A 27,746-nucleotide genomic window follows, 5' to 3' on the forward strand; every position below is an offset into this window, starting at 1 on the left:
GCGTTTTTGCGGCAATAATGCATAAAATCCGCAAACAATCCGCACATGGGTACACAGCTTTACACATCACACTGGTAACCATGTCACATCACACTGGTAACCGTGTCACATCACACTGGTAACAGTGGTAACCGTGTCACATCACACTGGTAACAGTGGTAACCGTGTCACATCACACTGGTAACAGTGGTAACCGTGTCACATCGCACTGGTAACAGTGGTAACCGTGTCACATCGCACTGGTAACAGTGGTAACCGTGTCACATCGCACTGGTAACAGTGGTAACCGTGTCACATCGCACTGGTAACAGTGGTAACCGTGTCACATCGCACTGGTAACAGTGGTAACCGTGTCACATCGCACTGGTAACAGTGGTAACCGTGTCACATCGCACTGGTAACAGTGGTAACCGTGTCACATCGCACTGGTAACAGTGGTAACCGTGTCACATCGCACTGGTAACAGTGGTAACCGTGTCACATCGCACTGGTAACAGTGGTAACCGTGTCACATCGCACTGGTAACAGTGGTAACCGTGTCACATCGCACTGGTAACAGTGGTAACCGTGTCACATCGCACTGGTAACAGTGGTAACCGTGTCACATCGCACTGGTAACAGTGGTAACCGTGTCACATCGCACTGGTAACAGTGGTAACCGTGTCACATCGCACTGGTAACCGTGGTAACCGTGTCACATCGCACTGGTAACCGTGGTAACCGTGTCACATCGCACTGGTAACCGTGGTAACCGTGTCACATCGCACTGGTAACCGTGGTAACCGTGTCACATCGCACTGGTAACCGTGGTAACCGTGTCACATCGCACTGGTAACCGTGTCACATCGCACTGGTAACCGTGGTAACCGTGTCGCATCACGCTGGCAACTCCCCTTGTAAGTTAAATAATTTCGGGGGGGGGGGGGGGGGGCGGGGCTGCAGAGTTATCTCCAGGCACCATGCTCCCCGGAGCCTGGAAGAGGTCACTTTTATATAAAGGTGATAAAAGATGATTTCTCAGCAGCAACACATCTGATTTTAGACACACGGAGGGCTGCTTTCAGCATCCTATAACCTGTACCCCCACATTAATAGTTTAGATGGGTCAAATGTAGTGACAGAATACTGAAAAGGATTCTATCATCTTAAGGTGGCCAATCAAAAAACTCCAGCTCCGATGAAGTAATCCTAATTACTTTTAATATAAAAGAGGAGAAAACACACTAGTACGATAAACAATCTATCGAAATTTATTAGAACAGGGAACTGGGCAGCACAAATGAAGGTAATTCTCACAATGAGTCCACACAAAGAGAGCAGATCCGGGGGCGCCACCCAGCAATCCGACACCAGGAAAATAGAAATAGTCCCTGGGTGATTTCAATGGATCCAGCAGATGAGGGACACAACACAGTCCCACGTGGCAGCGTCTAACAATACGCATGGTCACCGGAATCTCGCCTCGGATCCCAGCTCTTCGCAAGTCACCGCACAACAACAGTCTGTAGATTCAGTCCTCAAAGCCAGCAGGGGGTGAGACATCACAATTCCATGTGGCAAATGATCTCCAATCTCCATACATGATACAGGACCTGGCTGCAGCTGCAGATCCTTGTCCTTGAAAGCACACAGCATCAACTAACTGAACGTGTGGCTTATTGTCCTACCACTGTTGGGATGAGTCTCCTTGTTGGGCAGAGATACTAACACCCACCCCCTTAAACATAATGTCAAGGATTAAGAATGTTCCAGGAATCCTGTCTGCAGACTGTCTACAAGTTTGTGTATTGAAGAAGCCCGCTGTAGAGGGGAATAAAGACAAAAATGCCCCCCACCAGATACAGGACAAGGAGTGCTAGTGTGTGCCTGATTACAGTATGGTCCATGTGTACAGGCTGTGGGTGACTGTTACACCCACAAAATTGGGAACAGCCAAAATGTAAAAAGTTATTAATTGGCATAAACACATACAAAAAGCCAGACTAATAACCTTTAAAAACACCAAAACACGGTAAGGCTGGTTTCACATTAGCGCTTTTGTGCGCAGCGCATCGTGCGCACCTATGTTTAACATGACGTGCGCATGGTCTTGCGCACGCTTGCGTTTTCGTGCGCATGCGTTTTTTGTCTTTCGCGCCAGGCGCAACATGTTGCATTTTTTGGTCCGCTCTGTCTCGTCAAAAAAACGCTTGCACACGGAATGCGCAAAAACAACACATTGAAGTCTATGGGAACACATGCGTGCGCATGGTCTTGCGCACGCTTGCGTTTTTTGTGCGCATGCGTTTTTGAGGTAAACAAGTCTGGAATGTGGTCTAGACAATGGAAAACCACTCCCAAAAACCAAGGTGATAAAAGATTGTGTGGGCACTGGAATTCCCCAATACTCTACAGACTGCTGCAAGACTGAAAACAGCAAAAACCCCAAGCTGTACCAATGTAAGTATAAAACCTAATGTCTGGCTGAATTTTCAATACATTTCTATGTACTTATGTCTCTTTTTTTTTATTGCAGCATGTGTTCTTCATCTGGTGAAGAATATGTCCCCAGGACAGGGCGAGAGGCACAAGAAGTGAGTACCATGCTTCCCTATGGATTGGTAAAAATATACACATGTGGCTAATTTTTTTTTGTTTACTTTTCAGACCTCATCCTCCTCCACACCACCACCACCACCGGAGGAACAGCAGGAGCAGCAAGGCCAAGTGCGGGCGGGAAGACGGAATGTAAGTACAGACGGACTGAATTTTTTTTTTTTTCATTCCTTTTTTTTTTCTGCCTTTTTTTTTTTTTCATCTTCATTTATTTATTTTTTTTTTATTTGTTTCATTTTCTTCTATATTTTTTTCACATTTCTTGGGGGTTAATTCCTCTGCTGGTTTTTAATCATTCTCTTTTTTTTTTTTTTTGGAACTGTATTGAAATAATTCTTTCTGGTGTTTATTTTTTTTTAATGTTTTTTGGTAATTTTCCTGCTTTGTTTTTTTTTGGGTTTTTTTTTGTTAGATTTTTTTAAGTTCTATGCTGGTTTATTTTCTGTGTTTTTTGGTAATCATTTTTTATTTTTTTTTTTTTTTAAATTTTCATGCTGGTTTTTTTCTGCGTTTTTTATTCATGCTTTTTACTTTTATTTTCATTTAAAAAATTTTTTTTTTCATGGCTTCTTTATTTTTTATATTTTTCATTTTAAAATCTTTCAAAGATTAATGTTTGTCTTTCTTTTCTAGCCTCCACAACGGGAGGAAGATCTCGCCCTGGACAACGACGAGCTCATCCGTCTAGTCCAGGAGCGATCCCGTTGTGGGACACCCATCACCAACTGCACTCGAACAACGTGGTGATCCGGCGGCTCTGGAACGAGGTGGCCGAATTGCTGATGGATGGCTGGGATAACGCCTCTCCCCGGGTCCGCAAGGATTTTCGTAAGTATTTAAATGCAGTGTGATGCAGCAGTGATCTTGGCCGGGATCACCCAACTGTGTGTGATGCTAGTAACTCCATGGAGTTTCTAGCATCACACACAGTTTGGTGATCACGGCCTCCAGTGAATAGTCTTATTTTTAAATTTTTTTTTTTCCCCACAGTGAACAAAGTCAGAACCCGTTGGCGCTCGCTGAAGGACCGCTTCAACAGGGATATCCGTCAGGAGAACCAGGTTCGCAGTGGTGCTGCGGCAAGGACCGGCACGAAATACAGATATCATCGTGCCTTGGCATTTTGAAGATCGGTCCTTGCCACCCGAACGTAAGTGTATTCTAGTTGTATTGTGTTTTATTCTGTGCTTTTCTATTCCACAGGAGTTGGCGATTTGTTAATTTATGGTAGTAATTTCTTTATTTTCTTTTCACAGCACCTGGAGCAGCACCCTGCAACCTGGGCCCAAAGCAGTCCTTCATCAAGCTGCCCCGGACCCGTCCCAGCCATCCGTCAGCGAGGAAGCACCTTGCAGGTCTGCACCACAGTCATCTGGAGACCAGGAAGCTGGTCGCTCAAGTGTTCCCCTGTCCCAGGTCTCTGCCACGGGTTTTGTGGGCACTTCCCGCCAGCAGCGGCAGAGGACCTCGGACAGGCCTGTCATGCCCGAGTTTGTTCAGTTGAGCTCGGTCTTTCAGAGTAGCCTCAAGGCACTCGCCGATAGACTTGAGAGCGGTTTCCTCCTTTTGGACCAACGCTGCAAGTCTATCAAGGGTCTCCTTGAGCGCCTGGAAGTCGACCTCGCCAGACCAGCGCATCATTTCTATACCCAAATAGCTCGGGACATGGCGGAACACCTTACCCCTGACCTCCAGTTGACTGTCATGCAGGCCTGCAGCAATGCTTTTATGCAGGCTATGCAGCAGAGTAGGTATATGCAGCAGTCAGCGGTGGCATTTCCACCGGTGCCACTGCTCACTCGATTCACAGCATTACCTACTTCTGCTGCATGTCACTGCACGGCCACCACACTTCCAAGCCACGCCGGACACCAATATACAGCCCCAAGTCCGAGTGCAGCTGGACACTTCCCCGCCAACACCATGCCAAGCGCTGCTCCTGCCTGGCCCCCCACTGCTGCCGCCACCACCACGACTGGATGGCCCGTCGTCACCACCCCTGCCTGGAGCACCACCACCCGGAGCACCACCCCTGACTGGGGCAACGCCGCCACCACCACCAGCGGGAGGACCACCCCTGTTATGAATGAGTCACCGTAGGAGGCAAAAACAGAAATACTAGCCAGAAAACCAGAGAAGTTGGCAGCTATCGGATTGCAGACCCCTGAACCGATCAACAACAACTAGCAGTAGCCGTGGGGGGTTCCTACGGTGCCCTAGACCCCTCGATCACAGCCGGAGAACTACATAGCCTAAAGACAGAAAGGGAAATCTAAACTGCCCCAGAGCAGACCCCAAAGCAATCGGCAGCCCCCAACATATAATGACGGTGAAGCAAGATGAAAAAACACTCGCACAGATAGAAAGATAGGCTGAGCAAATGATGGGGCCCAAGCTAACTAGATAGGACAGGATAGAAAAGCTGCTGTCTGTAATCCGCCAAAACCCTATCAAAACAAGAGCAAACAGCTGATAGGGAAAAAAGCCCCGAAGACGCTAGGCTTCAAAAAGACTATATCAGTACTCAGGTGTTTTCTGAAGACAGAGCAAAAAGGAATTCAGCTCACCCCAGCAGGGAATGGCAGAAATCAAGGAAAACAATGCAAAACAAAACCAAAACACAAATGCAAAAAGTAGAGCAGAAAACTTAGCTTTTGGGGAGCAGGAATCAGACTGGTCTCCTAGAATCCCTCAGGGAGATCACCAGCAAGGCAGAAGGGCGTTGGCTGCCTTATATCCAGTCAGTAATTCCCGTCACCCAGTCATCATCATCCTGCCCAGGTGCTTGGTAATCAGCCTCACTACCTTCCTTCACCAGAAGAGGGAGTTCATCAGACCTCAATGGTGAAGGGGAAAATGAACTCACAACAGTACCTCCCCCTTGAGGAGGGGTCACCGAACCCTCATTCACACCACCAGGGCGATCAGGGTGAGCCCAATAAAAGGCACGCACCAATCTTTTGGCATGAATATCAGAGGCAGAGACCCAGGAATTATCCTCCTGACCATAACCCTTCCACTTAACCAAATACTGGAGTCTCCGTCTAGCCAGACGGGAATCCAGTATCTTCTCTACCTCATATTCCATGTTACCTTCAACCAATACAGGGTCCGGAGGTGCCACCCCAGGAACTACCGGTTCAACAAACCTCTTCAACAAGGACTTATGAAACACATTATGAATTTTAAATGTGACAGGAAGAGCCAAACGAAAAGAGACCGGATTAATAATCTCCACAATCTTGTAAGGTCCAATAAATCTAGGCTTAAACTTAGGAGAAGCCACCTTCATAGCGATATTTTTTGATGATAACCAAACCATATCACCAACCTTAAACTGGGGACCAGTGGTCCTATGTCGGTTGGAAAACCGCTGGGCATTTTCCTGGGAGAGAGAGAACTTATCCACCACTTGGTCCCAGATCTGGTGCATTCTCTCCACCACAGTGTCAACACCTGGGCAGGCAGAAGGCTCCACCTGCCCTGAAGAAAATCGAGGATGAAACCCAAAGTTACAAAAAAAAGTGACATCAAAGTGGCAGAATTATCTCTATTATTTAAAGCAAATTCGGCCAAGGGCAAAAATGAAACCCAATCATCCTGATCAGCGGAAATAAAACCTCTCAAATACGACTCCAAGGTCTAGTTTGTTCTCTCCGTCTGCCCATTGGTCTGAGGGTGAAAAGCAGAGGAGAAGGACAACTGAATTCCCAGCTTGGAACAGAAAGTCCTCCAAAATCTAGACACAAACTGAACTCCTCTGTCAGATGCAATGTTCTCAGGAATCCCGTGCAAGCGAACCACCTGTTGCAAAAACAGGGGCACCAACTCAGAGGAAGATGGCAACTTTAGGGAGGGGTACAAGATGAACCATCTTAGAGAACCTATCACAAATCACCCAAATAACAGTCATTCTCTGAGACAGGCATATCAGAGATGAAATCCATTGAAATATGGGTCCATGGCCTCCTGGGAACCGGCAAAGGCATCAACAACCCACTAGAGCGGGAACAAGGTTTAGACCGGGAGCAAGTCCCACAGGACTGCACAAAATTCCTGACATCACGAGACAAGGCGGGCCACCAAAAAGACCGACTCACCAAATCTCTAGTACCAAAAATACCTGGATGACCAGCCAATGCAGAGCAATGAACTTCAGACATCACTCTCTTCCTCCACTGGTCAGGAACATACAACTTTCCACTGGGACAACGCTCAGGTTTGTCCTCCTGGAACTCTTCCAGCGCACGTCTCAAATCGGGCGAGATGGCAGAAAGAACTACCCCTTCGCCTAAGATGGTAGCAGGCTTGGTCACCACAGGAGAATCAGCAAAGAAGCTCCTAGAGAGAGCGTCAGTCTTGACATTCTTGGTGCCAGGAAGAAAAGAGACCACAAAATCAAAACGTGTAAAAACCAAGGCCCACCTAGCCTGTCTAGGGTTCATTCGTTTGGCCGACTCCAGGTAAATCAAATTCTTGTGGTCAGTGAGGACCACGACTTGATGTTTAGCTCCCTTCAACCAATGTCTCCACTCCTCAAATGCCCATTTCATAGCTAACAGTTCCCGATTCCCCACATCATAGTTGCGTTCAGATGGAGAGAACTTTCGGGAAAAGAAAGCACAGGGATTCATTTTAGATGTTACAGGATCCTTTTGGGACAAAACAGCTCCTGCACCAATCTCAGAAGCGTCCACCTCTACCTGGAACGGGAGTGAGACCTCAGGTTGCCGCAAAACCGGGGCAGAAGTGAATCTTCGCTTCAGCTCCTGAAAGGAAGAAACAGCCTCTGGAGACCAATTCAACACATCAGCACCCTTCTTAGTCAGATCAGTCAATGGCTTGGCCATACTAGAAAATTTTGCTATAAATTTCTGATAAAAATTAGCAAAACCCAAAAACTTCTGGAGGGCCTTCCAAGAAGTGGGCTGAACCCAATCATAGATGGCCTGTACCTTGGCCGGGTCCATTTCAATAGTTGACGGAGACAAAATAAATCCCAAAAAAGAAATCCTCTGTACCCCAAAAAGGCATTTCGATCCTTTGACATACAGGGAATTCTCCCTCAAGATCCGGAACACAGTCCGAACATGTTCCACATGAGAATCCCAATCCTTGGAGAAGATCAAAATATCATCCAGATAGATAATCAAAAATTTATCCACAAAGTCTCGGAAAATATCGAATAACGAATAACACGAATATTATAGGTAGATGGTTGACCCAGCTTAGGGGAAGGAATTTTTTTTTCCCTATGGAGAAAATTGGCTTCTACTCTGTGGGTTTTTTGCCTTCCCCAGGATCAACAATGCAGAACAGCTGCACTAAAAATAGGCTGAACTAGATGGACATAAGGTCTTCCTTCAGCCTTCAAAACTATGTTACTATGCTAGGAAGGAAATATACATGTTACCTTGTTTATCTATAAGAATGTGCAATTTCTTTGTATTGCATTTTATTATGGACGGAGACGTGTGCTTTATATAATGCCTGTTATCAAAAGTCATTGTGTATGTTGTACATTCTTTGTATCCTGGTGCTTAATAAACTAATTTAAAAAAAAAAAAGCAAATCTGGATTCAACGGAAGAGCTGCAATCAGAAAACCGCTGCTCTCAATGACAAATGTTTCCAAGCGTTTATAGAGTGGTGTAGAAACTTCCAGAATTGGTCCCTCGAGCAGTGGAAGCATGTGATATTCTCAGACGAATCATCGTTTACCCTATTTCTGACCTCCAGCCGAGTGTATGTTTGGAGACAGCCGAAAGAAGCATTCCATCCAGACTGCCTTCTCCCAACCGCAAAACATGGCGGAGGTTCTGTGATGATCTGGGGTGCTATTTTGTGGAGATCCACCAGGCCAATGATATCCCTTCATGGAAGAATTGACAGCCGAGATTATTTAGGCCTTTTGGGTGACCAAGTGCATCCTATGGTTCAAGCACTGTTCCCGGAGGGGAACGCCATCTTTCAGGATGATAATGCACCAATTCATACAGCTAGAATCATTAAAGCATGGCACGAGGAACATTGTAATGAAGTTGAGCCTCTCATCTGGCCCACACAATCCCCAGACTTCAACATTATTGAGCATTTATGGTCGATTTTAGAGATTCAGGTTAGACGTCGATTTCCGCCGCCATCGCCGCTCAAAGAACTGGAGGGTGTTTAACTGAAGAATGGGCTAAAATTCCTTTGGAAACAATTCACACCTTGTATGAATGAGAAAGCTGGGTCTCCCTCAGAGGTCATGGGTCTTCCAGCAGGACAATGACCCAAAACACACTTCAAAAAGCACTAGAAAATGGTTTGAGAGAAAGCACTGGAGACTTCTAAGGTGGCCAGCAATGAGTCCAGACCTGAATCCCATAGAACACCTGTGGAGAGATCTAAAAATGGCAGTTTGGAGAAGGTACCCTTCAAATATCAGGGACCTGGAGCAGTTTGCCAAAGAAGAATGGTCTAAAATTCCAGCAGAGCATTTTAAGAAACTCATTGATGGTTACCGGATGCGGTTGGTCGCAGTTATTTTGGCTAAAGGTTGTGCAACCAATTATTAGGCTGAGGGTGCCAATACTTTTGTCTGACCCATTTTTGGAGTTTTGTGTGAAATGATCAATGTTTTGCTTTTTGCTTCATTCTCTTTTGTGTTTTTTCATTTAAGACAAATTAAATGAAGATAATACCAAAGAATTTGTGATTGCAATCATTTTCAGGAAGAAACTGAGTATTATCTGACAGAATTGTAGGGGTGTCAATACTTTTGGCCACAACTGTGTGTGTGTGTGTGTGTGTGTGTGTGTGTGTGTAATATATATATAATATATATATACACACACTAGCTGAAGAGCCCGGTGCTGCCCGGGCATATTAACTAACTGTGGTTAGTTATAGCAAGTTATAGTTATCCTCCATCCCATAGGCCCGTGCCCATATACCCATCATACATATCCACGATCCCATAGTCCCGTGCCCATATACACATCACACATCCTCCATCCCATAGTCCCATGCCCATATGCCCATCATACATATTCGCCATCCCATAGTCGAGTGCCCATATACCCATCACACATCCTTCATCTCATAGTCCCATGCCCATATACCCATCATACATATCCTCCATCCCATAGTCCCATGCCCATCATACATATTCGCCATCCCATAGTCGAGTGCCCATATACCCATCGCACATCCTTCATCTCATAGTCCCATGCCCATATACCCATCATACATATCCTCCATCCCATAGTCCCATGCCCATCATACATATTCGCCATCCCATAGTCGAGTGCCCATATACCCATCACACATCCTTCATCTCATAGTCCCATGCCCATATACCCATCATACATATCCTCCATCCCATAGTCCCATGCCCATATACCCATTATGACATCATCATCACCATGTCAACCGTTAAGACATAATCGTCACCATTGCAACCTATGATGAATCAGTGTCGCCATGGCAACCATTGTGACATAATGAAGGGCGGGGCTTGATGCACACACACTTTTCCCCATTATGTAGATAGGAGCAAAATTGTTTGGTGAATTGGAACGCGCGGGGTTAAAATTTCGCCTCACAACATAGCCTATGACGCTCTCTGGGTCCAGACGTGACTGTGCCAGATTTTGTGGCTGTAGCTGCGACGGTGCGGATACCAATCCCGGACACACACACACACACACACACACACACACATTGAGCTTTATATATTAGATAGAGATATATATATATATATATATATATATATATATATATATATATATATATATATATATATATATATATATATATATATATATTCTCAAAGTGGCATATGTTTTATATTCCATACAGTACTTAGAATGAGAGAGATATATTAATCTCTACTTTTGGTCCAATGCTATTTGTATACTGATGTAGCAATTTTTATTGCAGTTATGTCTGTAATATAATGTTTTAATAGGTCTTATTAGCCCCGGTCCTTATTATATTGTGAGTGTGTCACATTCACTGTCCTTTGTCCTTCATTTTTGTTACATTATTTACATAATTCTTTTAAAATTATGTAAAATTGATATTTAAATATATAGTGTTCCAAATTATTATGCAAAAAATATTTCCTCATCTTTTCTCTAAATTGCCTACATGAATTGCAGTCATTGTTATTTTCCAGTCATCTAATATTCTAGTATAGTTGCAATGTTTTTGAACAAACTGCCTATGAAAACAGTATATTTTTAAAAATAAACACTCAAATTGCATGTTCCAAATTATTATGCACGGCAGAGTTTTCAACCTTTTTATTTTTATTTTGAACAAAAAAATGGTCAGTTGTGAAATTTATAAGCATTATCAGCTTATTACAAAATGAAATCAAACAGTTTTCAAGTCAAAACTTTATTCTAGGTGATGTTACATTTGCACATAGGACCCCTTGTTCGAAAGAAGCTTCTGAACTCTCTCGTCCATTGAATTTGTCAGTTTTTGGATGGTTTGTGCTTCAATTGTTTTGCATGTGGACAGAATCCCCTCCCAGAGCTGTTGCTTGATGTGAACTGCCTCCCGCCATCATAGACACTCCTTTTGATGATGCGCCAGAGATTCTCAATGGGGTTGAGGTCAGGGGAAGATGGTGGCCACACCATAAGTTTGTCCTCTTTTATGCCCATAGCAGCCAGAGATGCAAATGTGTTATTTGCAGCATGAGACGGTGCATTATCAGGCATGAAAATGATCTTGCTGCGGAAAGCACGGTTCTTCCTCTTGAACCATGGCAGGAAGTGCTGTTTTAGAAACTCCACATAGATTATGGAGTTCATCTTTACCCCTTCAGGGATCCTAAAGGGGCCGACAATCTCTCTCCCCATGATTCCAGCCCAAAACATTACTCCACCTCCTCCTTGTTGGCGCCTTAGCCGTGTTTTCATGGAGTGTCCATCAACCAGCCATCCTCCACTCCATCCATCTGGACCATCGAGCGTTGCACGGCACTCATCGGTGAACAAAACAGTTTGGAAGTCAGTCTTCATGTATTGTTTGGCCCACTGGAGCTGTTTCTGCTTGTGTGCAGTGGATAGAGGTGGTCGACAGGATGGCTTACGCACAACTGCAAACCTCTGAAGGACCCTGCATCTTGTTGTTCGGGGGACTTTGGAGGCACCAGCAGCTTCAAAAACTTGTCTGCTGCTATGACAAGGCATTTTTGCAGCTGCTTTTTTAACCTGACGCAGTTGCCTGTTGGAAAGAGTCCTCAATTTTTCCTTATCAGCACGCGCACGTGTGTGCTGGGAATAAGCTGCATACTTCTTGCGATGATCACGATGAAGTGTCTTGGCAATGTTGATTGTAGTCATGCCTTGACCTACACCACAATTTGCTGCTTCTCAGCAGCCGACACATCCTTTTTCTTTCCCATTTTGGCAAAAAATGTAGGCTGCTTAATAATGTGGAACAGCCTTCTTCAGTAGTCTTGCCTTTATTTGGACACACCTGCCAAACTAATTTGCACAGGTGTCTGCAATTGCTTTCAGTGATATAAAGAGCCCTGACACACATCACCATCAATGAGTTTAAATGACAAACAAAAAAATTCTAACCTTATCACTCCTAAACTCTTTTTGCTTAATAATTTGGAACACAGTTTGTGATTATTGTTAACCTGTAATGTCTATTGTCTGTACAAGTCCCCTCTGAAATGTAAAGTGCTGCGCAATATGTCGGCGCTATAGAAATAAAATTTATTATTTTTTGGATTTACCTGCTTTATAGGGCTGCATATACATAGTCTTTCCTACTGGTGTCTTGCTTTATTGATTCTTGTCACTTTCATTGGAACCGCATATTGATATATCGCTGATTGAATTTAGGGCGGGTTATTTATTGCCACATCATGGGAGTAACTAGATACAGTTGCATCTCACAAAATTAGAATATCATCAAAAAGTTAATTTATTTCAGTTCTTCAATACAAAAAGTGAAACACATATTATATAGAGTCATTAACAATAGAGTGATCTATTTCATGTGTTTTTCTGGTAATGCGAGGTGATTTGAAAGCCCAGGTTGCTTTGATAGCATCCTTCAGCTTGTCTGCATTCTTGGATCTGGTATCTCTCATCTTCCTCTTGACAATACTCCATAGATTCTGTGAGGTAACGGTCAGGCGAGTTTGCTGGCCTGTCAAGCACAGTGGTACTGTTGTTTTAACCGCTTAACCCCCGGAGGTTCTTTCATTTACGTTTTCCCCTCCTCTCCTTCCCAGAGCCATAACTTTGTTTATTTTACCGTCAATATGGCCATGTGAGGGCTTATTTTTGCGGGACGAGTTGTACTTTTGAATGACATCATTGGTTTTAGCATGTCATGTACTCGAAAATGGGGAAAAAAATTCCAAGTGCGGTGAAATTTCAAAAAAAGTGAAATCCCACACTTGTTTTTTGCTTGGCTTTTTTGCTAGGTTCAATAAATGCAAAAACTGCTCCAGGTCTTTACAAGTTCATAGACACCAAACATGTCTAGGTTCTCTTTTATCTAAGTGGTGAAAAAAAATTCCGAAGTTTGCGTTAAAAAAAACAAACAAAAAAAACGCAATTTTCTGAGACCCGTAGCGTATTCATTTTTCGTGATCTGGGGTCAAGTGAGGGCTTATTTTTTGCATGCCAGGCTGACATTTTTAGTGATACCACTTTTGTGCAGATACGTTCGTTTGATCGCCCGTTATTGCATTTTAATGCAATGTCGCGGCGATCAAAAAAACGTAATTCTGCGTTTTGAATTTTTTTCTCGCTACGCAGTTTATCCATCGGGTTAATGGTTTTTTTTATTGATGGATCGGGCGATTCTGAACACGGCGATACCTAATATGTGTATGTGGGATTTTTTTTTTAATAGTTTTATTTTGATTGGGGCGAAAGGGGGGTGATTTGAACTTATAGTTTTTTTAATTTATTTTTTTTATTATTTTTAAACATTTTTTTTTAATTTATTTTGGCATGCTTCAATAGCCTCCATAGGAGGCTAGAAGCATGCACAACTCGATCGGCTCTCCTACATATGGGCGATGAGCAGATCACCCATATGTAGCAGATTTGCTGCAGTGCTTTGAGCGCCGCCTGGTGGTCGGCGCTCAAAGCCATCTGCCTGGAACAACCATAGAGGTCTCTGAGTCCTTTAGTGGTCCAGGCAACGTGACGTCGACCCCCGATCACGTGACTGGGTCGGCGATGAGGTCATTTCCGGCCCAACGGCCGGAAACGCTAGTTAAATACCCGCTGTCAGCACTTCACAGCGGGATTTAACTAGTTAATAGGCGCGGGCGGATGGCATTTCCGCTCGCGCCTATTGCGGGCACATGTCAGCTGTTCATAACAGCTGACTTGTCGCGGCTTTGAGGTGGGCTCACCGCCAGAGCCCACCTCAAAGCAGGGGATTCCGACCGCTGATATACTACACAGTCAGCAGTCGGAAAGGGGTTAGACCAGATATTGGTACTTTTGGCAGTATGGACAGGTGCCAAGTCCTGCTGGAGAATGAAATTTCCATCTCCAAAAAGCTTGTCGGCAGAAGGAAGCATGAAGTGCTCTAAAATTTCCTGGTAGGCAGCTGCACTGACTTTGGTCTTGATAAAACACAGTGGACCTACACCGGCAGATGACATGGCTCCCCAAACCATCCCCCCGGCCCCGCACCTTTGAGGCATGAATACCTTTTTTACCTTGTTGTAGATGCATGCAAATCGTTGTGGTCCAGTTTGATGGGCGTGGCTTAGGAGTCTTCTCCCCCCCCCCCCCACCTCCTCGGCTTGCTTCACGTAATCTTGGTCTGTGAATACCACAGACGCCGTTGGTTTCCGCGCTTGCGCAATGTAAAGGCCCCTGGTGCCTACGCAGTATGCTTTGCCCGACTGTGGGCGAAGCATTTAATCGCAACTGCGCAAGCGCCGGTATTTTCCAGCGCGGTCTATGACCCGGAAGTCTTCACATGCAGAACACACTTCCGGGGCATAGACTGCGCTGTAGCTGCGACGGTGCGGATGCCAATCCCGGACACACACACACACACACACGAGCTTTATATATTAGATTGTTAGTTTCACTTTTAATTTTTTATTTGTAATTTTTTCTTTGCTCCTTATATCAAATATTGTATGAGAAAATATATCCATTTTCCTACAATAATGACTGACACGCCAAACACGTGATTAGCGTCCCTGGGATGTCTGTGGACAAATAGGATAGAAACAGGATTTACCCTATATACTCGTGTATAAGCCGATATTTTCAGCCCACTGGAGGGTGAGTGGGGGGGGGGTCAGAGACCATACTCGCCCCTCCTGGCAGGTCTCTTCAGTCCCTGCTTTTCCCTCTGTCCTCTGCTTCCTGCGTTCAGCGGTCACGTGGTACCGCTCATTAAACTCATGAATATGCGCATATTTGAGTTTAATGAGTGGTGCCACGTGACCAGCTGAATGCAGGAAGCAGAGGACAGAGGGAAAAGCAGGGGCTGCTGCTGCAGAGAAGACCGTGCGCCAGGAGGGGGTGAGTATGAGGGGCAGGGCATTATTCACCTGTCCCCGTTCCATCGCCCTGCACCGCTGTCTCTGGGTCCTCCTGCTGTGACATTCAGGTCAGAGGGCATGATCACGTAGTCAGTGCGCACCCTCTGCTGAAAGTCACCGCAGAGACCCGGGAGACACAGCGGTGGATGGCGATGGAACGGTAAATATCGCCGGTGCCGGGGGCTCAGGACACCGGCACCTGGCCCCCAGCGACGGAGAGGTGAGTATGTGTTTTTTTTTTTTTTATTTTATTTTTTTTATTGTGGCAGCAGCAAATAAGTGGTATTTATGGAGCAGCATTAACCCTTGTGCAGCAGCATATGGGGGGTGTTTATGGAGCAGCATTAACCCTTGTGCAGCAGCATATGGGGGTATTTATGGAGCAGAATTAACCCTTGTACAGCAGCATATGGGGGGTATTTATGGAGCAGCATTAACCCTTGTGCAGCAGCATATGGGGGGTATTTATGGAGCAGCATTAACCCTTGTGCAGCAGCATATGGGGGGTATTTATGGAGCATCTTATGGAGCAGCATTAACCCTTGTACAGCAGCATATGGGGGGTATTTATGGAGCAGCATTAACCCTTGTGCAGCAGCATATTATGGGGGGTATTTATGGAGCATCTTACGGGGCAGCATTAACCCTTGTGCAGCAGCATATTATGGGGGGTATTTATGGAGCAGCATTAACCCTTGTGCAACAGCATATGGGGTATTTATGGAGCATCTTACTGGGCAGCATTAACCCTAGTGCAGCAGCATATTATGGGGGGGTTTTATGGAGAAACTTATGGGGCAGCATTAACCCTTATGCAGCAGCATATGGGGGGGTTTATCTATGGAGCATCTTCTTGGACCACCATTAACTCTAGGTTTATGCGCGAGTCAGTAAGTTTTCCCAGTTTTTTGTGGCAAAATTAGGGGGGTCGGCTTATACACTGGTCTGCTTATACACGAGTATATACAGTAGATACTAAAACAATCTCATTTACATAAAGCGTCTTGTCTAATAGTCGTGATTTACGGTAATCCGTTTGGAGATCGACTATTTAAGGTGCGGATCCAGTACGTTTCTTTACGTAACAGAAATAATCCCCTTTGATCACTTTATTATATTGGGCACAGTTGAGGGATGCAAAAGAACCATTCTTTTTTTTGTGGGAAAAAACAAACCTGTCTAGGTCCTTTTAATCGCGCTTTCAACATGAGCCCGTATTGATCTATTTTTAATGTTAGGAACTCGCTTATTACATATCGAAGAAGGATTACTAAATTCTTAAATATCCAGGTACTCTTTTCAAGACTGTATCACTATTTTTCTATAGTGTGATCAACCTTTAGATTGATTTGATCGAAATTCCTTACAAAAGGTCATCTTCTCTTCTTATCTGGAAATAAGATTTTGTTATCAATTTGGGCCTAATGAACTTTGTAAAGGCAATGGATAAAAATGCAAAAGCACTCAAGTATCTCATTGATAAATTTCCAAGGTTGAGTGAAGCAAAGGTAAAGGAAGGAGTCTTTATTGGACCTCCGATTCGTAAGCTGCTTCAAGATGAGGAGCTTCTCAGTTTGCTGGGCTAGGAAAAGGCTGCGTGGGTAGCATTCACATTAGTGGTAACTAATTTTTTGGGAAACTCAAGAGCAGATACAGTTGTGGCCAAAAGTATTGACACCGCTGCAATTGTCAGATAATACTCAGTTTCTTCCTGAAAATGATTGCAAACACAAATTCTTTGGTATTATTATCTTCATTAAATTTGTCTTAAATGAAAAAACACGAAAAGAATTGTCCAAAAGCCAAATTGGCTATAATTCCACACCAAACATAAAAAAGAGGGTGGTCAAAAGTATTGGCACTGTTCAAAAAATCATGTGATGCTAATTTGTGTAATTAACAGCACCTGTAACTTACCTGTGGCACCTAACAGGTGTTGGCAATAACTAAATCACACTTGCAGCCAGTTGACATGGATTAAAGTTGACTCAACCTCTGTCCTGTGTCCTTTTGTGTACCACATTGAGCATGGAGAAAAGAAAGAAGACCAAAGAACTGTCTGAGGACTTGAGAAACCAACTTGTGAGGAAGCATGAGCAATCTCAAGGCTACAAGTCCATCTTCAAAGACCTGAATGTTCCTGTGTCTACCGTGCGCATTGTCATTAAGAAGTTTAAAGCCCATGGCACTGTGGCTAAACTCCCTAGGTGTGGACGGAAAAGAAAAATTGACAAGAAATTTCAACGCAAGATTGTGCAGATGTTGGATAAAGAACCTCGACTAACATCCAAACAAGTTCAAGCTGCCCTGCAGTCCGAGGGTACAACAGTGTCAACCCGTACTATCCGTTGGCGTCTGAATGAAAAGGGACTGTATGGTAGGAGACCCAGGAAGACCCCACTTCTTACCCCGAGACATAAAAAAGCCAGGCTGGAGTTTGCCAAAACTTACCTGAAAAAGCCTAAAACGTTTTGGAAGAATGTTCTCTGGTTAGATGAGACAAAAGTAGAGCTTTTTGGGCAAAGGCATCAACATAGAGTTTAGAGGAGAAAAAAAGAGGCATTCAAAGAAAAGAACACGGTCCCTACAGTCAAACATGGCGGAGGTTCCCTGATGTTTTGGGGTTGCTTTGCTGCCTCTGACACTGGACTGCTTGACCGTGTGCATGGCATTATGAATTCTGAAGACTACCAACAAATTTTGCAGCATAATGTAGGGCTCAGTGTGAGAAAGCTGGGTCTCCCTCAGAGGTCATGGGTCTTTCAGCAGGACAATGACCCAAAACGCACTTCAAAAAGCACTAGAAAATGGTTTGAGAGAAAGCACTGGAGACTTCTAAGGTGGCCAGCAGTGAGTCCAGACCTGAATCCCATAGAACACCTGTGGAGAGATCTAAAAATGGCAGTTTGGAGAAGGCACCCTTCAAATATCAGGGACCTGGAGCAGTTTGCCAAAGAAGAATGGTCTAAAATTCCAGCAGAGCATTGTAAGAAACTCATTGATGGTTACCGGAAGCGGTTGGTCGCAGTTTTTTTGGCTAAAGGTTGTGCAACCAAGTATTAGGCTGAGGGTGCCAATACTTTTGTCTGACTAATTTTTGGAGTTTTGTGTGAAATGATCAATGTTTTGCTTTTTGCTTCATTCTCTTTTGTGTTTTTTCATTTAAGACAAATTAAATGAAGATAATACCAAAGAATTTGTGTTTGCAATTATTTTCAGGAAGAAACTGAGTATTATCTGACAGAATTGCAGGGGTGTCAATACTTTTGGCCACAACTCCAACTATGAAGAGTTGGTGGAAAATCTCCTTTAAAAGATGAGGATCTTGCCTGTAACATGTCCTTAAAGATTAATTTCTTACATTTGTATCTATACTTTTTTCCTCTAAACTGTGGAGCAGTGAGCGATTTCACCAAGATATTGTGGCTATTGAGAACAGATATCAAGGAAAATGCAATCCATTAATACTTGCAGATTACTGTTGGACAATTGGAAGAAATGATCCGATGCTGGAGTACAAGAGACAAAGAGTTGTCACTGATTGTGGACCGAATGTAGTAGTGCAATTTCTGTAACTGTTTATAATTTGCAATAGTGTTTAGACATGTTTTAGTTATTTGAATTGTTGCTAAGTTTCCTCTAAATATCAGAAAAATAGTATAACAAATATTCTGGATCTTTATATTTGCAAAAATGTTTCACAGTACTGAAACTTTTATGCATTACCCGTATATACTCGAGTATAAGCCATCCCGAGTATAAGCCGAGACACCTAATTTTGCCACAGAAAACTGGGTAAGCTTATTGACTCGAGTACAAGCCGGGTATGTATTGTCCCCTCATCCCTGTCTTGCTGTGTGTGGCTCCACCTGTCCTGCTGTGTGGCTCCCCCGTCCTGTCCTGGTATGTGTGGCTCCCCCAGTTGTATGAATGGCTCACCCTCCCACCCCCCCGCCCCCGTCAAATCATAAAAGGCATGACTCGCCCTCCCCCTGTCCTACTCACCCTCCTAATGCCGTTGCTGCTTCTCTGTTTTCCCGGTGTGTCAGCTCTCCTGTGATGAGCGGTCATGTGGTACCGCTCATTAAGGTAATGAATATGTGCTCCACGCCTATGGGAGTGGAGATGCGCATGCATATTCATTACCTTAATGAGCAGTACCAAGTGACCACTCGGCACAGGGAGAGCTGCTAGGACAGAGATGCAGTGACGAGGGGTGAGTATAATGTCTTCTGGAAGCCGGCGGCTGCATCTGTGATTGTGTCACAGCTGCCGTCTCCTGCTGCTGCTCCGTCGCTCCCCCTCCCCTGCTGGCTTTCTGGACAATGACTCATGTATAATCCAAGGGCGGTGTTTTCAGCACAAAAAAAGTGCTGAAAATCTCAGCTTATACACGATTGTATACGGTAATTATATGTAGCAATAAAAGGAAAAATCTTACATCTTGTAGAAACAAGAGCCAACTACAATTTTTCATTGTCAGATTTGAATTCAGGAGGTCAAAATCATTGGGTAATGACTCATTCCATAACTGAACCTGACAACTTCTAATATGTAGGACAGTGATTTGTCATCTCAATTCTTTGTGTGTGACATCCAATTGTTGCACGGCTCCTAACTCCCATTAGTCTGCTAGTCTTTGACTTATGACAATCTTTTCTTGTGCTCAATGGATAGCGGTAATATCCAGAAATCTGTGTCTTATCACCTCTCCTCTGGATATGTGATCCAGTTATTTTGGGGCAATCCATTAAGCAATATTGATAAATCTTGCTCATTGTAGTTAAACTGCCATTAAAGAGCTTGTCTGACACGGACAAACACAAGCTTTTTCTCTGTCACTGATTGGCTACTGCGCTGTTGAAGTGCAGTCAGCACTGCAGCCAATGGTGGTGGAGACTCAACGGTGGACCAAGGGAAGGTGAGTATAGATCGGTTTGTTTTGGGGGGTTTTCACATAAAACTAGAGCCTGAAGTGGAATGTTAATAAAAGGGAACAACCTTTTTAAGTGCTTTGTTAGGGCCAGAGATCTTAACACCTCATTTGCATATCAATTAAAACGCTAATTAGAAATACTGTAAATATATATATATATATATATATATATATATATATATATATATATATATATATATATATATATATATATATATTATATATCTCAAAATCTGTAGTAGCGTGCTCTGTACAAATCCACAGTTCTTGCCCGATTTGGGTGAAATTTGTCACGCCCCCTTGCCACCCACAGAAGCAGAATACTGTGCACGTTAAATCTCGCTAGCGTGCCCCCGTCGTGAGATTGGGGCCCCCAAAGTTAGGCCCTATACATATAATGGCGAAATGTGAAGGTAAAGGTGCTGAGGGGAAAACAGTTGTGACTGACAGGGACGGATTATAGCGACGGCGCCAAAGAGTCGCTGCTAAATTGGCCGCACCACCACACACAACACACAAACATTTCACAAACACCATACAAACATCACACAGACACCAACCCACAAACACAACACCACACAAACATCAGACCACTCTAGACACACACAACACAAACACCACCCCACAAATACCACAACACCACTCCATAAATACCGTATGCACACCACACACGCACACAAACATACTCAGATGGAGGCACCCTACGCACACAGATGAACATTACTGAGCAGCAATATTGGTCAGGTGAAAAATGCCTCATAGTAAGATTGTCATTATTGCTTACTATAAAGGGAGCTTTCATCACTGAAACTGCTGAGGAAAAGTGAAAGCTGAGCTCTGATTGGTTGCTATGGGCAACTAGAGAAGTCTGCCTGTGAGGCGGTTTTCATTACTGAGATGTGAGCTCCTTCAGGTCATAGTAATACTGTGTGAGGGCTGCTCTGTGTCTACTATTCATCCTACTACATCTCTTATCAGTGCCAGGTGAATACTGAAAGTCCTTAGTATTATGACCCGTTTTTTAAAATGCAGCCCAAAAAACGACCATCTATTGGGCAAGTTCATCGAAAAGCTAAGAAAGCAAAATTGTGTCAAAGAGCTGAGACAAATGAACAACGTAACCAATAATTTAACATATTTTCCACGAGCGAAGCCGCGGGCATTCTAGTAAGATATAAAGTTGTTGATGGATTTCCATTTCGAAGACTTTCACTTGCATGCTGATATATGCGGTTTGGGTGGAGGTGATCTTAGGCCGGCCGTACACATTAGATGGCAGTGGGCTGCACGATACTTCGGCCGATCATTCAGTTGACTGTCTTACACACAGGAGCGATTGTTCGGCTCCTGTGTTCTCAAGGAAGCCATTTACTGACACGTCGGCAGCACTTATCTCAGGGAGAACAGTGTTATTGTTGGTCTGAAATCGGTCACTGCTGATCTATATCACTCCTGACAATCAGTCGGCCGTTCCCCCATACACATTAGTGTGTCGGCCGAAGCTGTCAATGTCGGCGGATCCACCCAAAGTGTGTGGGACCTTATTGATGGATCCCCTTTAGTCTGCATCCTGAGACCTGTGAATGGATACATGTAAAGTGCTGCGGAAAACGTTGGCGCTATAGAAATAAAATTATTATTACACTGTGTGTTTTATTGGATGTTGTCTTTGTAAATCCTTTGCAGGTTGTTAACGGCCTGATGGAGCGGCCTGACTGGGAGGATGCAATAAAGATGCCGGTTGGAATTCTTCCCTGTGGCTCAGGAAATGCCTTAGCTGGAGCAATTAACTATCACGCAGGGTAAGGCTCAGGACTACATTATATGTAACTAGCTATGAACCCGTTCTAAGCCCGGGTGGCGAGCATTTTTATTGGTATATGGTCTCCCATCCTGGTATGTGCTGCCACCCTCCTATCCTGGTATGCATGGCACCCCTCATTCCTAACCTGGTATGCATGGTACCCTCACCCCCCAATCCTGGTATGCATAGCACCCCATTCTTCATCCTGGTATGCATGGTCCCCTCACCCCTTATCCTGGTATGCATGGTACTCCCTCATCCCCCAATCCTGGTATGTATGGTCCTCTCACCCCCTATCCTGGTATGCATGGCCCCCTCACCACTTATCCTGGTATGCATGGTCCTCTCATCCCCCAATCCTGGCATGCATGGTACCCCTCATCCCCCAATCCTGGCATGCATGGTACCCCTCATCCCCCAATCCTGGCATGCATTGTCCTCTCACCCCCCTATCATGGTATGCATGGTACACTCACCCCCCCAATCCTGGTATGCATGACACCCCATTCTTCATCCTGGTATGCATGGTCCCCTCATCCCCCAATCCTGGTATGCATGGTACCCCTCATCCCCCAATCCTGGTATGCATGATCCTCTGACCCCCCTATCATGGTATGCATCATACTCCCTCATCCCTATCCTGGTATGCATGGCCCCCTCACACCTTATCCTGGTATGCGTGGCCCCCTCACACCTTATCCTGGTATGCATGGTCCTCTCATCCCCCAATCCTGGTATGCATGGTCCTCTCATCTCCCAATCCTGGTATGCATGGTACCCCTCATCCCCCAATCCTGGTATGCATGGTCCTATCCCCCCCCTATCCTCGTATGCATGGTACTCCCTCATCCCTATCCTGGTATGCATGGTACTCCCTCATCCCTATCCTGATATCCATGGTACCTCTCATACCCCAATCCTGGTATGCATGGTACTCCCTCATCCCTATCCTGGTATGTATGGTCCCCTCACCCCCTATCCTGGTATGCATGGTCCTCTCACCCCCCTATCCTGGTATGCATGGTACCCCCTCATCCCCCAAACCTGGTATGCATGGTCCTCTCACCCCCCTATCCTGGTATGCATGGTACTCCCTCATCCCCCGATCCGGGTCTGAGGAGTGTGGGATTTGTGCGGCCGTAATTGGCGCCCGATTTCGGCACCATAACCCGCCGTCTCCTGACTCCACGGCGTGTACCCCGGAAATCCTTTGTGCCTGCTGTGATGACAGGAGAGGGCAGGTTGTTGCTCCGGAATCGGCGCCTGCGCATTCCTCTTTCCGGAGCCATTGTCTTGAAGACACACTGCAGTGTCTTCCCCAAAATGGTGCAGGAAAGCGCGGACTGCGCATGCGCCGCTTCCGGAGCAACGACCCGCCCTCTCCTGTCATCACAGCAAGACCCTGCGGCCACACCGAATCGGTAAGGTTTCTGGCGGGGGGCGGGGTGGAGTCTTCCGCGATCTGGGGGGGTGCGTCACTCTGCCTGGAGCCAGACTGCGCACGTGCGTCACGCTTGCGCAGTCTATAAAGGCTTCGGACAGAGTGACGCTTAGCCCGTTATTATATGTAACTAGCTGAAGAGCCCGGCGCTGCCCAGGCATAGTAGCTAACTGTGGTTAGTTATAGAAAATTATAATTATCCTCCATCCCATAGTCCCGTGCCCATATACCCATAATACATATCCACGATCCCATAGGCCCGTTCCCCTATACCCATCATACATATCCTCCATCCCATAGTCGAGTGCCCATATACCCATCACACATCCTCCATCCCATAGTCCCATGCTCATATACCCATCATACATATTCGTCATCCCATAGTCGAGTGCCCATATACCCATCACACATCCTTCATCTCATAGTCCCGTGCCCATATACCCATCATACATATCCTCCATCCCATAGTCCCGTGCCCATATACCCATCATACATATCCACCATCTCATAGTCCCGTGCCCATATACCCATCATGCATATCCTCCATCCCATAGTCCAGTGCCCATATACCCATCACACATCCTCCATCCCATAGTCCCGTGCCCATATACATATCCTCCATCCCATAGTCCCGTGCCCATATACCTGTCATACATATCCTCCATCCCATAGTCCGGTGCCCATATACTCATCACACATCCTCCAATCCATAGTCAACCATTATGACATCATAATGAGCGGCGGCAGGGCTTGCAACCTTTGATGACATCAGCGTCACAATGGCAACCATTGTGACATCATAATGAGGGGCGGGGCTTGATACGCACACACTGCTTCCCCAGTATGCAAATAGGGGCATTGTGACATCACAATGAGGGGTGGGGCTTGACGCGCACACACTTTTTCCCCCAGTATGTAGATAGGGGCAACATTGTTTGGTGAATTGGAACGCGCTGGGTTAAAATTTCGCATCACAACATAGCTTAGGCCTCTTTCACACTTCAGTTTTTTACAATCAGTCACAATCCGCCAGGTTTTGAAAAAAAACGGATCCTCAATTTTCTTTTGAGGATCCGTTTTTTTCCCCCATTGACTTCCATTAATGGTGGATTGTAACGGATTGCTGTCCGTTGCATCCGTTTTTTTTGAGGATCCGCCAAAAGTTGCTGTCAGTCACCATCCTCAAAGATTTCAAAACGGAGCTTGCAACGTTTTTTTTCTCTGGCGGATCCTCCAGACACTCATTTAACCCGAAATTCTTTCTGGGTGCCGGACAAAAAAAAATTCTCTCCCTCTCCCTCTCCCTCCCTCCTGCGATTCCTTTAAAATTCTTCATTTGTCGGATCCGTCAAAAGAACGGACAGGTGGCATCCGTTGTCATCAGTACTAAAACGGATCCGCCATCCGTCCTTTTGGCGGATTTTGACTGATGCAAAAAACTGAAGTGTGAAAGAGGCCTTAGGACGCTCTCGGGGTCCAGACGTGTGACTGTGCCAAATTTTGTGGCTGTAGTTGCGACGGTGCGGATGCCTATCCCGGACATACAAACATACACACATACACACTTTGAGCTTTATATATTAGATACTACATGAAATAATACTTTACCCACCTATTAATGATTGACCGCAAGAAAAACCTCTAAGGAAATCCTGGTATCAAGAAGGCAGAACCTCATCAGGTCACATACTGTGATAAGTAAGGGGGGCACAAGTACATCCTCATGCAGCAGGGGGCTTTCTGCTGACTTTGCACACAAAATCCAGTTTGGGCCTTTTTTTATAAAGGAAATAATAATAATAATCTTTATATAGCGCCAACATATTCCACAGCGCTTTACAGTTTAACAGTTTCAAAACACAAGCCATAAGTAACAACGTTAACAATACAATAATTATAGCAAAATAAGATGACCCTGCTCGTGAGAGCTTACAATCTACAATGAGGTGAGGGAGATACAGAGTGCAGGTGTGTATTTACAATTGTATATTTACAATGAAGGTCCAGCCATCTTGAGGGAGTGAAGGATGGATGGATATAGTGAATGGGCTACACACGCACACTTACACACAGAATGATTTTGATTAGTCAACGTGATAAGCTACGGTGAACAAATGTGTTTTGAGGGAGCGCCTAAAACTATGCAAATTGTGGTTAGTCCTAATTTCTTGGGGTAGAGCATTCCAGAGGATAGGAGCAGCACAGGAGAAGTCTTGGAGTCGGGAGGTACGGATTAGTGCAAAGGTTAGTCGAAAGTCGTTTGCAGAGCACAGCGATTGGCTAGGCCGATAGACAGAAATGAGGGAGGAGATGTAGGGGGGTGCCGCACCGTGGGGAGCTTTGTGGGTGAGAGCAAGTACTTTGAATTGGATCCTATAATGAATGGGCAGCCAATGTAATGATTAAACGAAGAGCGGACACGTCCGAGTACCGATTAGCCAGATGGACAATCCTGGCTGCTGCATTAAGTATGGACTGGAGAGGGGATAGTTGAGTGACGGGGAGGCCAAATAATAGAGCGTTGCAGTAATCCAAGCGGGAGTGGATCAATGCTACAGTGAGGGTTTTTGTTGTTTCCATGGTGAGAAAAGGGCGGATTCTAGAGATGTTCTTTAGGTGTAATCGGCAAGAGATTGTATATGGGATGTGAAGGAGAGATTGGTGTCAAACATAACGCCTAGACCGTGCTCCTGCTGCTGGGGTGTTATTGTGGTACCACCCACGGAGAGGGAAATGCCCAATTTAGGGAGGTTAGTAGATGGCGGGAGCAGAAGAAGTTCAGTTTTTGAGAGGTTGAGTTTCAGATAGAGAGTGGACGTGATATTGGAGACTGCGGACAGACAGTCACTGGCGTTCTGTAGTACAGAAGGGAAGGGGTAAGTTCGGGGAATGACGTGTATAGTTGTGTCATCAGCATAAAGATGGTACTGAAAGCCAAATCTGCTGATGGTCTGTCCAATTGGGGCTGTGTAGAGAGAGAAGAGAAGGGGGCCAAGGACTGAGCCCTGAGGTACCCCGACAGGAAGAGGAGATGAAGTGGAGCCAGAGAACAAAACACTGATGGAGCGGTCAGAGAGATAGGAAGAGAACCAGGAGAGAGCAGTGTCCTTAATGCCTAGTGACTGGAGCCTAGAGAGTAGGAGATGGTGGTCAACAGTATCGAAAGCTGCAGATAGGTCAAAAAGAATGAGCAGAGAGTGGTCACCATTATATTTTGCTGTCAGAAGGTCATTGGTCACTTTGCTGAGTGCAGTTTCACTCGAATGTAGGGGGCGGAAGCCGGACTGTGACGGGTCTAGAAGGGAGTGAGTGGAGAGGTAACGGGTAAGGCGGGAGTAAACTAAGCGCTCCAAAAGTTTAGAGATGAAGGGGAGATTGGAGACTGGTCTGTAGTTGTTTGTGCAGGATGGGTCGAGAGCGGGTTTCTTTAGTAATGGAGTAATGATGGCGTGTTTGAAGGAGGATGGGAAAATGCCCGAGGAGAGAGATTAAAGATTGTAGTTAGGTGGGTTGTGACGACTGGAGAGAGAGACTGGAGGAGATGTGAGGGAATGGGGTCGGTAGTGCATGTAGTCGGACGAGAAGAAGAGGAGTCTGGAGACTTCTGTGATGGGATCAAATGTGGAAAGTGAGCCAGGGGAGATCCAGGAAGGGATGGGAGTCACAGCACTTGGTGGTTGGGAGCAGATTTCCTGACGGATATTATCTATTTTTTCTGTAAAGTGGGAGGCCAGGTCATCAGCACAAATGTCTGTGACATGGGCTTGTGCTTTTGGCCTGAGGAGGGAGTGAAAAGTGTCAAAAAGTTTCTTGGGGTTGTTGGCTAGTGAGGAGATCAGGGTGGTGAAGTAGGTCTGTTTGGCGAGGTGAAGGGCAGCGTTATAGGTTCTTAACATCAATTTGAAGTGGATGAAGTCTTCTGGCGTGCGGGTTTTTCGCCATAGGCGTTTAGCACTCCTAGAGCATCGCTGGAGAAGTTGAGTTTGTGATGTGAGCCAGGACTGTTTAACTCTGTGCTTGGAGGTTCTGAGGGTGCGGGGAGCTACTTGGTCAAGGGTGCTTTTAAGAGTGTCATTGTAGTGATAAACAGCCAGATTAGGACAGGAAAAAGAGGAGATTGGGGACAGTGATGAGTATAGGGAGTCTGAAAGTGTCTGAGGGTTAATGGCTTGTAGATTTCTGACTGTGTGGTAGGTAGAAGTGAGCTGGGGTGGGCTAGGATTTGGGAGTGTGAAGGAGAGAATGTTGTGGTCAGAGAGTGGAAGCGGTGAGTTATTTACAGTAGTTGGGAGATTGAGCAGAGCCGGACAAAGACCAGATCAAGGGTGTTACTGTCCTTGTGTGTCTCAGAGGTTGAAAGCTGCGAAAGGCCTAGAGAGGTGGTTAGTGATAGAAGCTGGGATGCAGATGTAGAAATAGAGCTG

General features: G+C 45.2%; 1 protein-coding gene across 1 annotated transcript in view; it reads left to right on the top strand.

Moving 5' to 3' along the window:
• Positions 1-27,746, top strand: part of SPHK2 (sphingosine kinase 2) — an 83,566-nt gene that overhangs the window by 48,120 nt on the left and 7,700 nt on the right. Inside the window, exon 5 of the mRNA XM_073552088.1 lies at positions 21,764-21,879. Within this exon, the coding sequence (XP_073408189.1) occupies positions 21,764-21,879 (116 nt within the window). The remainder of the gene's footprint in view (positions 1-21,763; positions 21,880-27,746) is intronic.

Source organism: Dendrobates tinctorius, unplaced genomic scaffold (genome assembly GCF_039654945.1).
Source record: "Dendrobates tinctorius isolate UK_male_01 unplaced genomic scaffold, ASM3965494v1 ptg000184l, whole genome shotgun sequence".
NCBI lineage: Eukaryota > Metazoa > Chordata > Amphibia > Anura > Dendrobatidae > Dendrobates > Dendrobates tinctorius.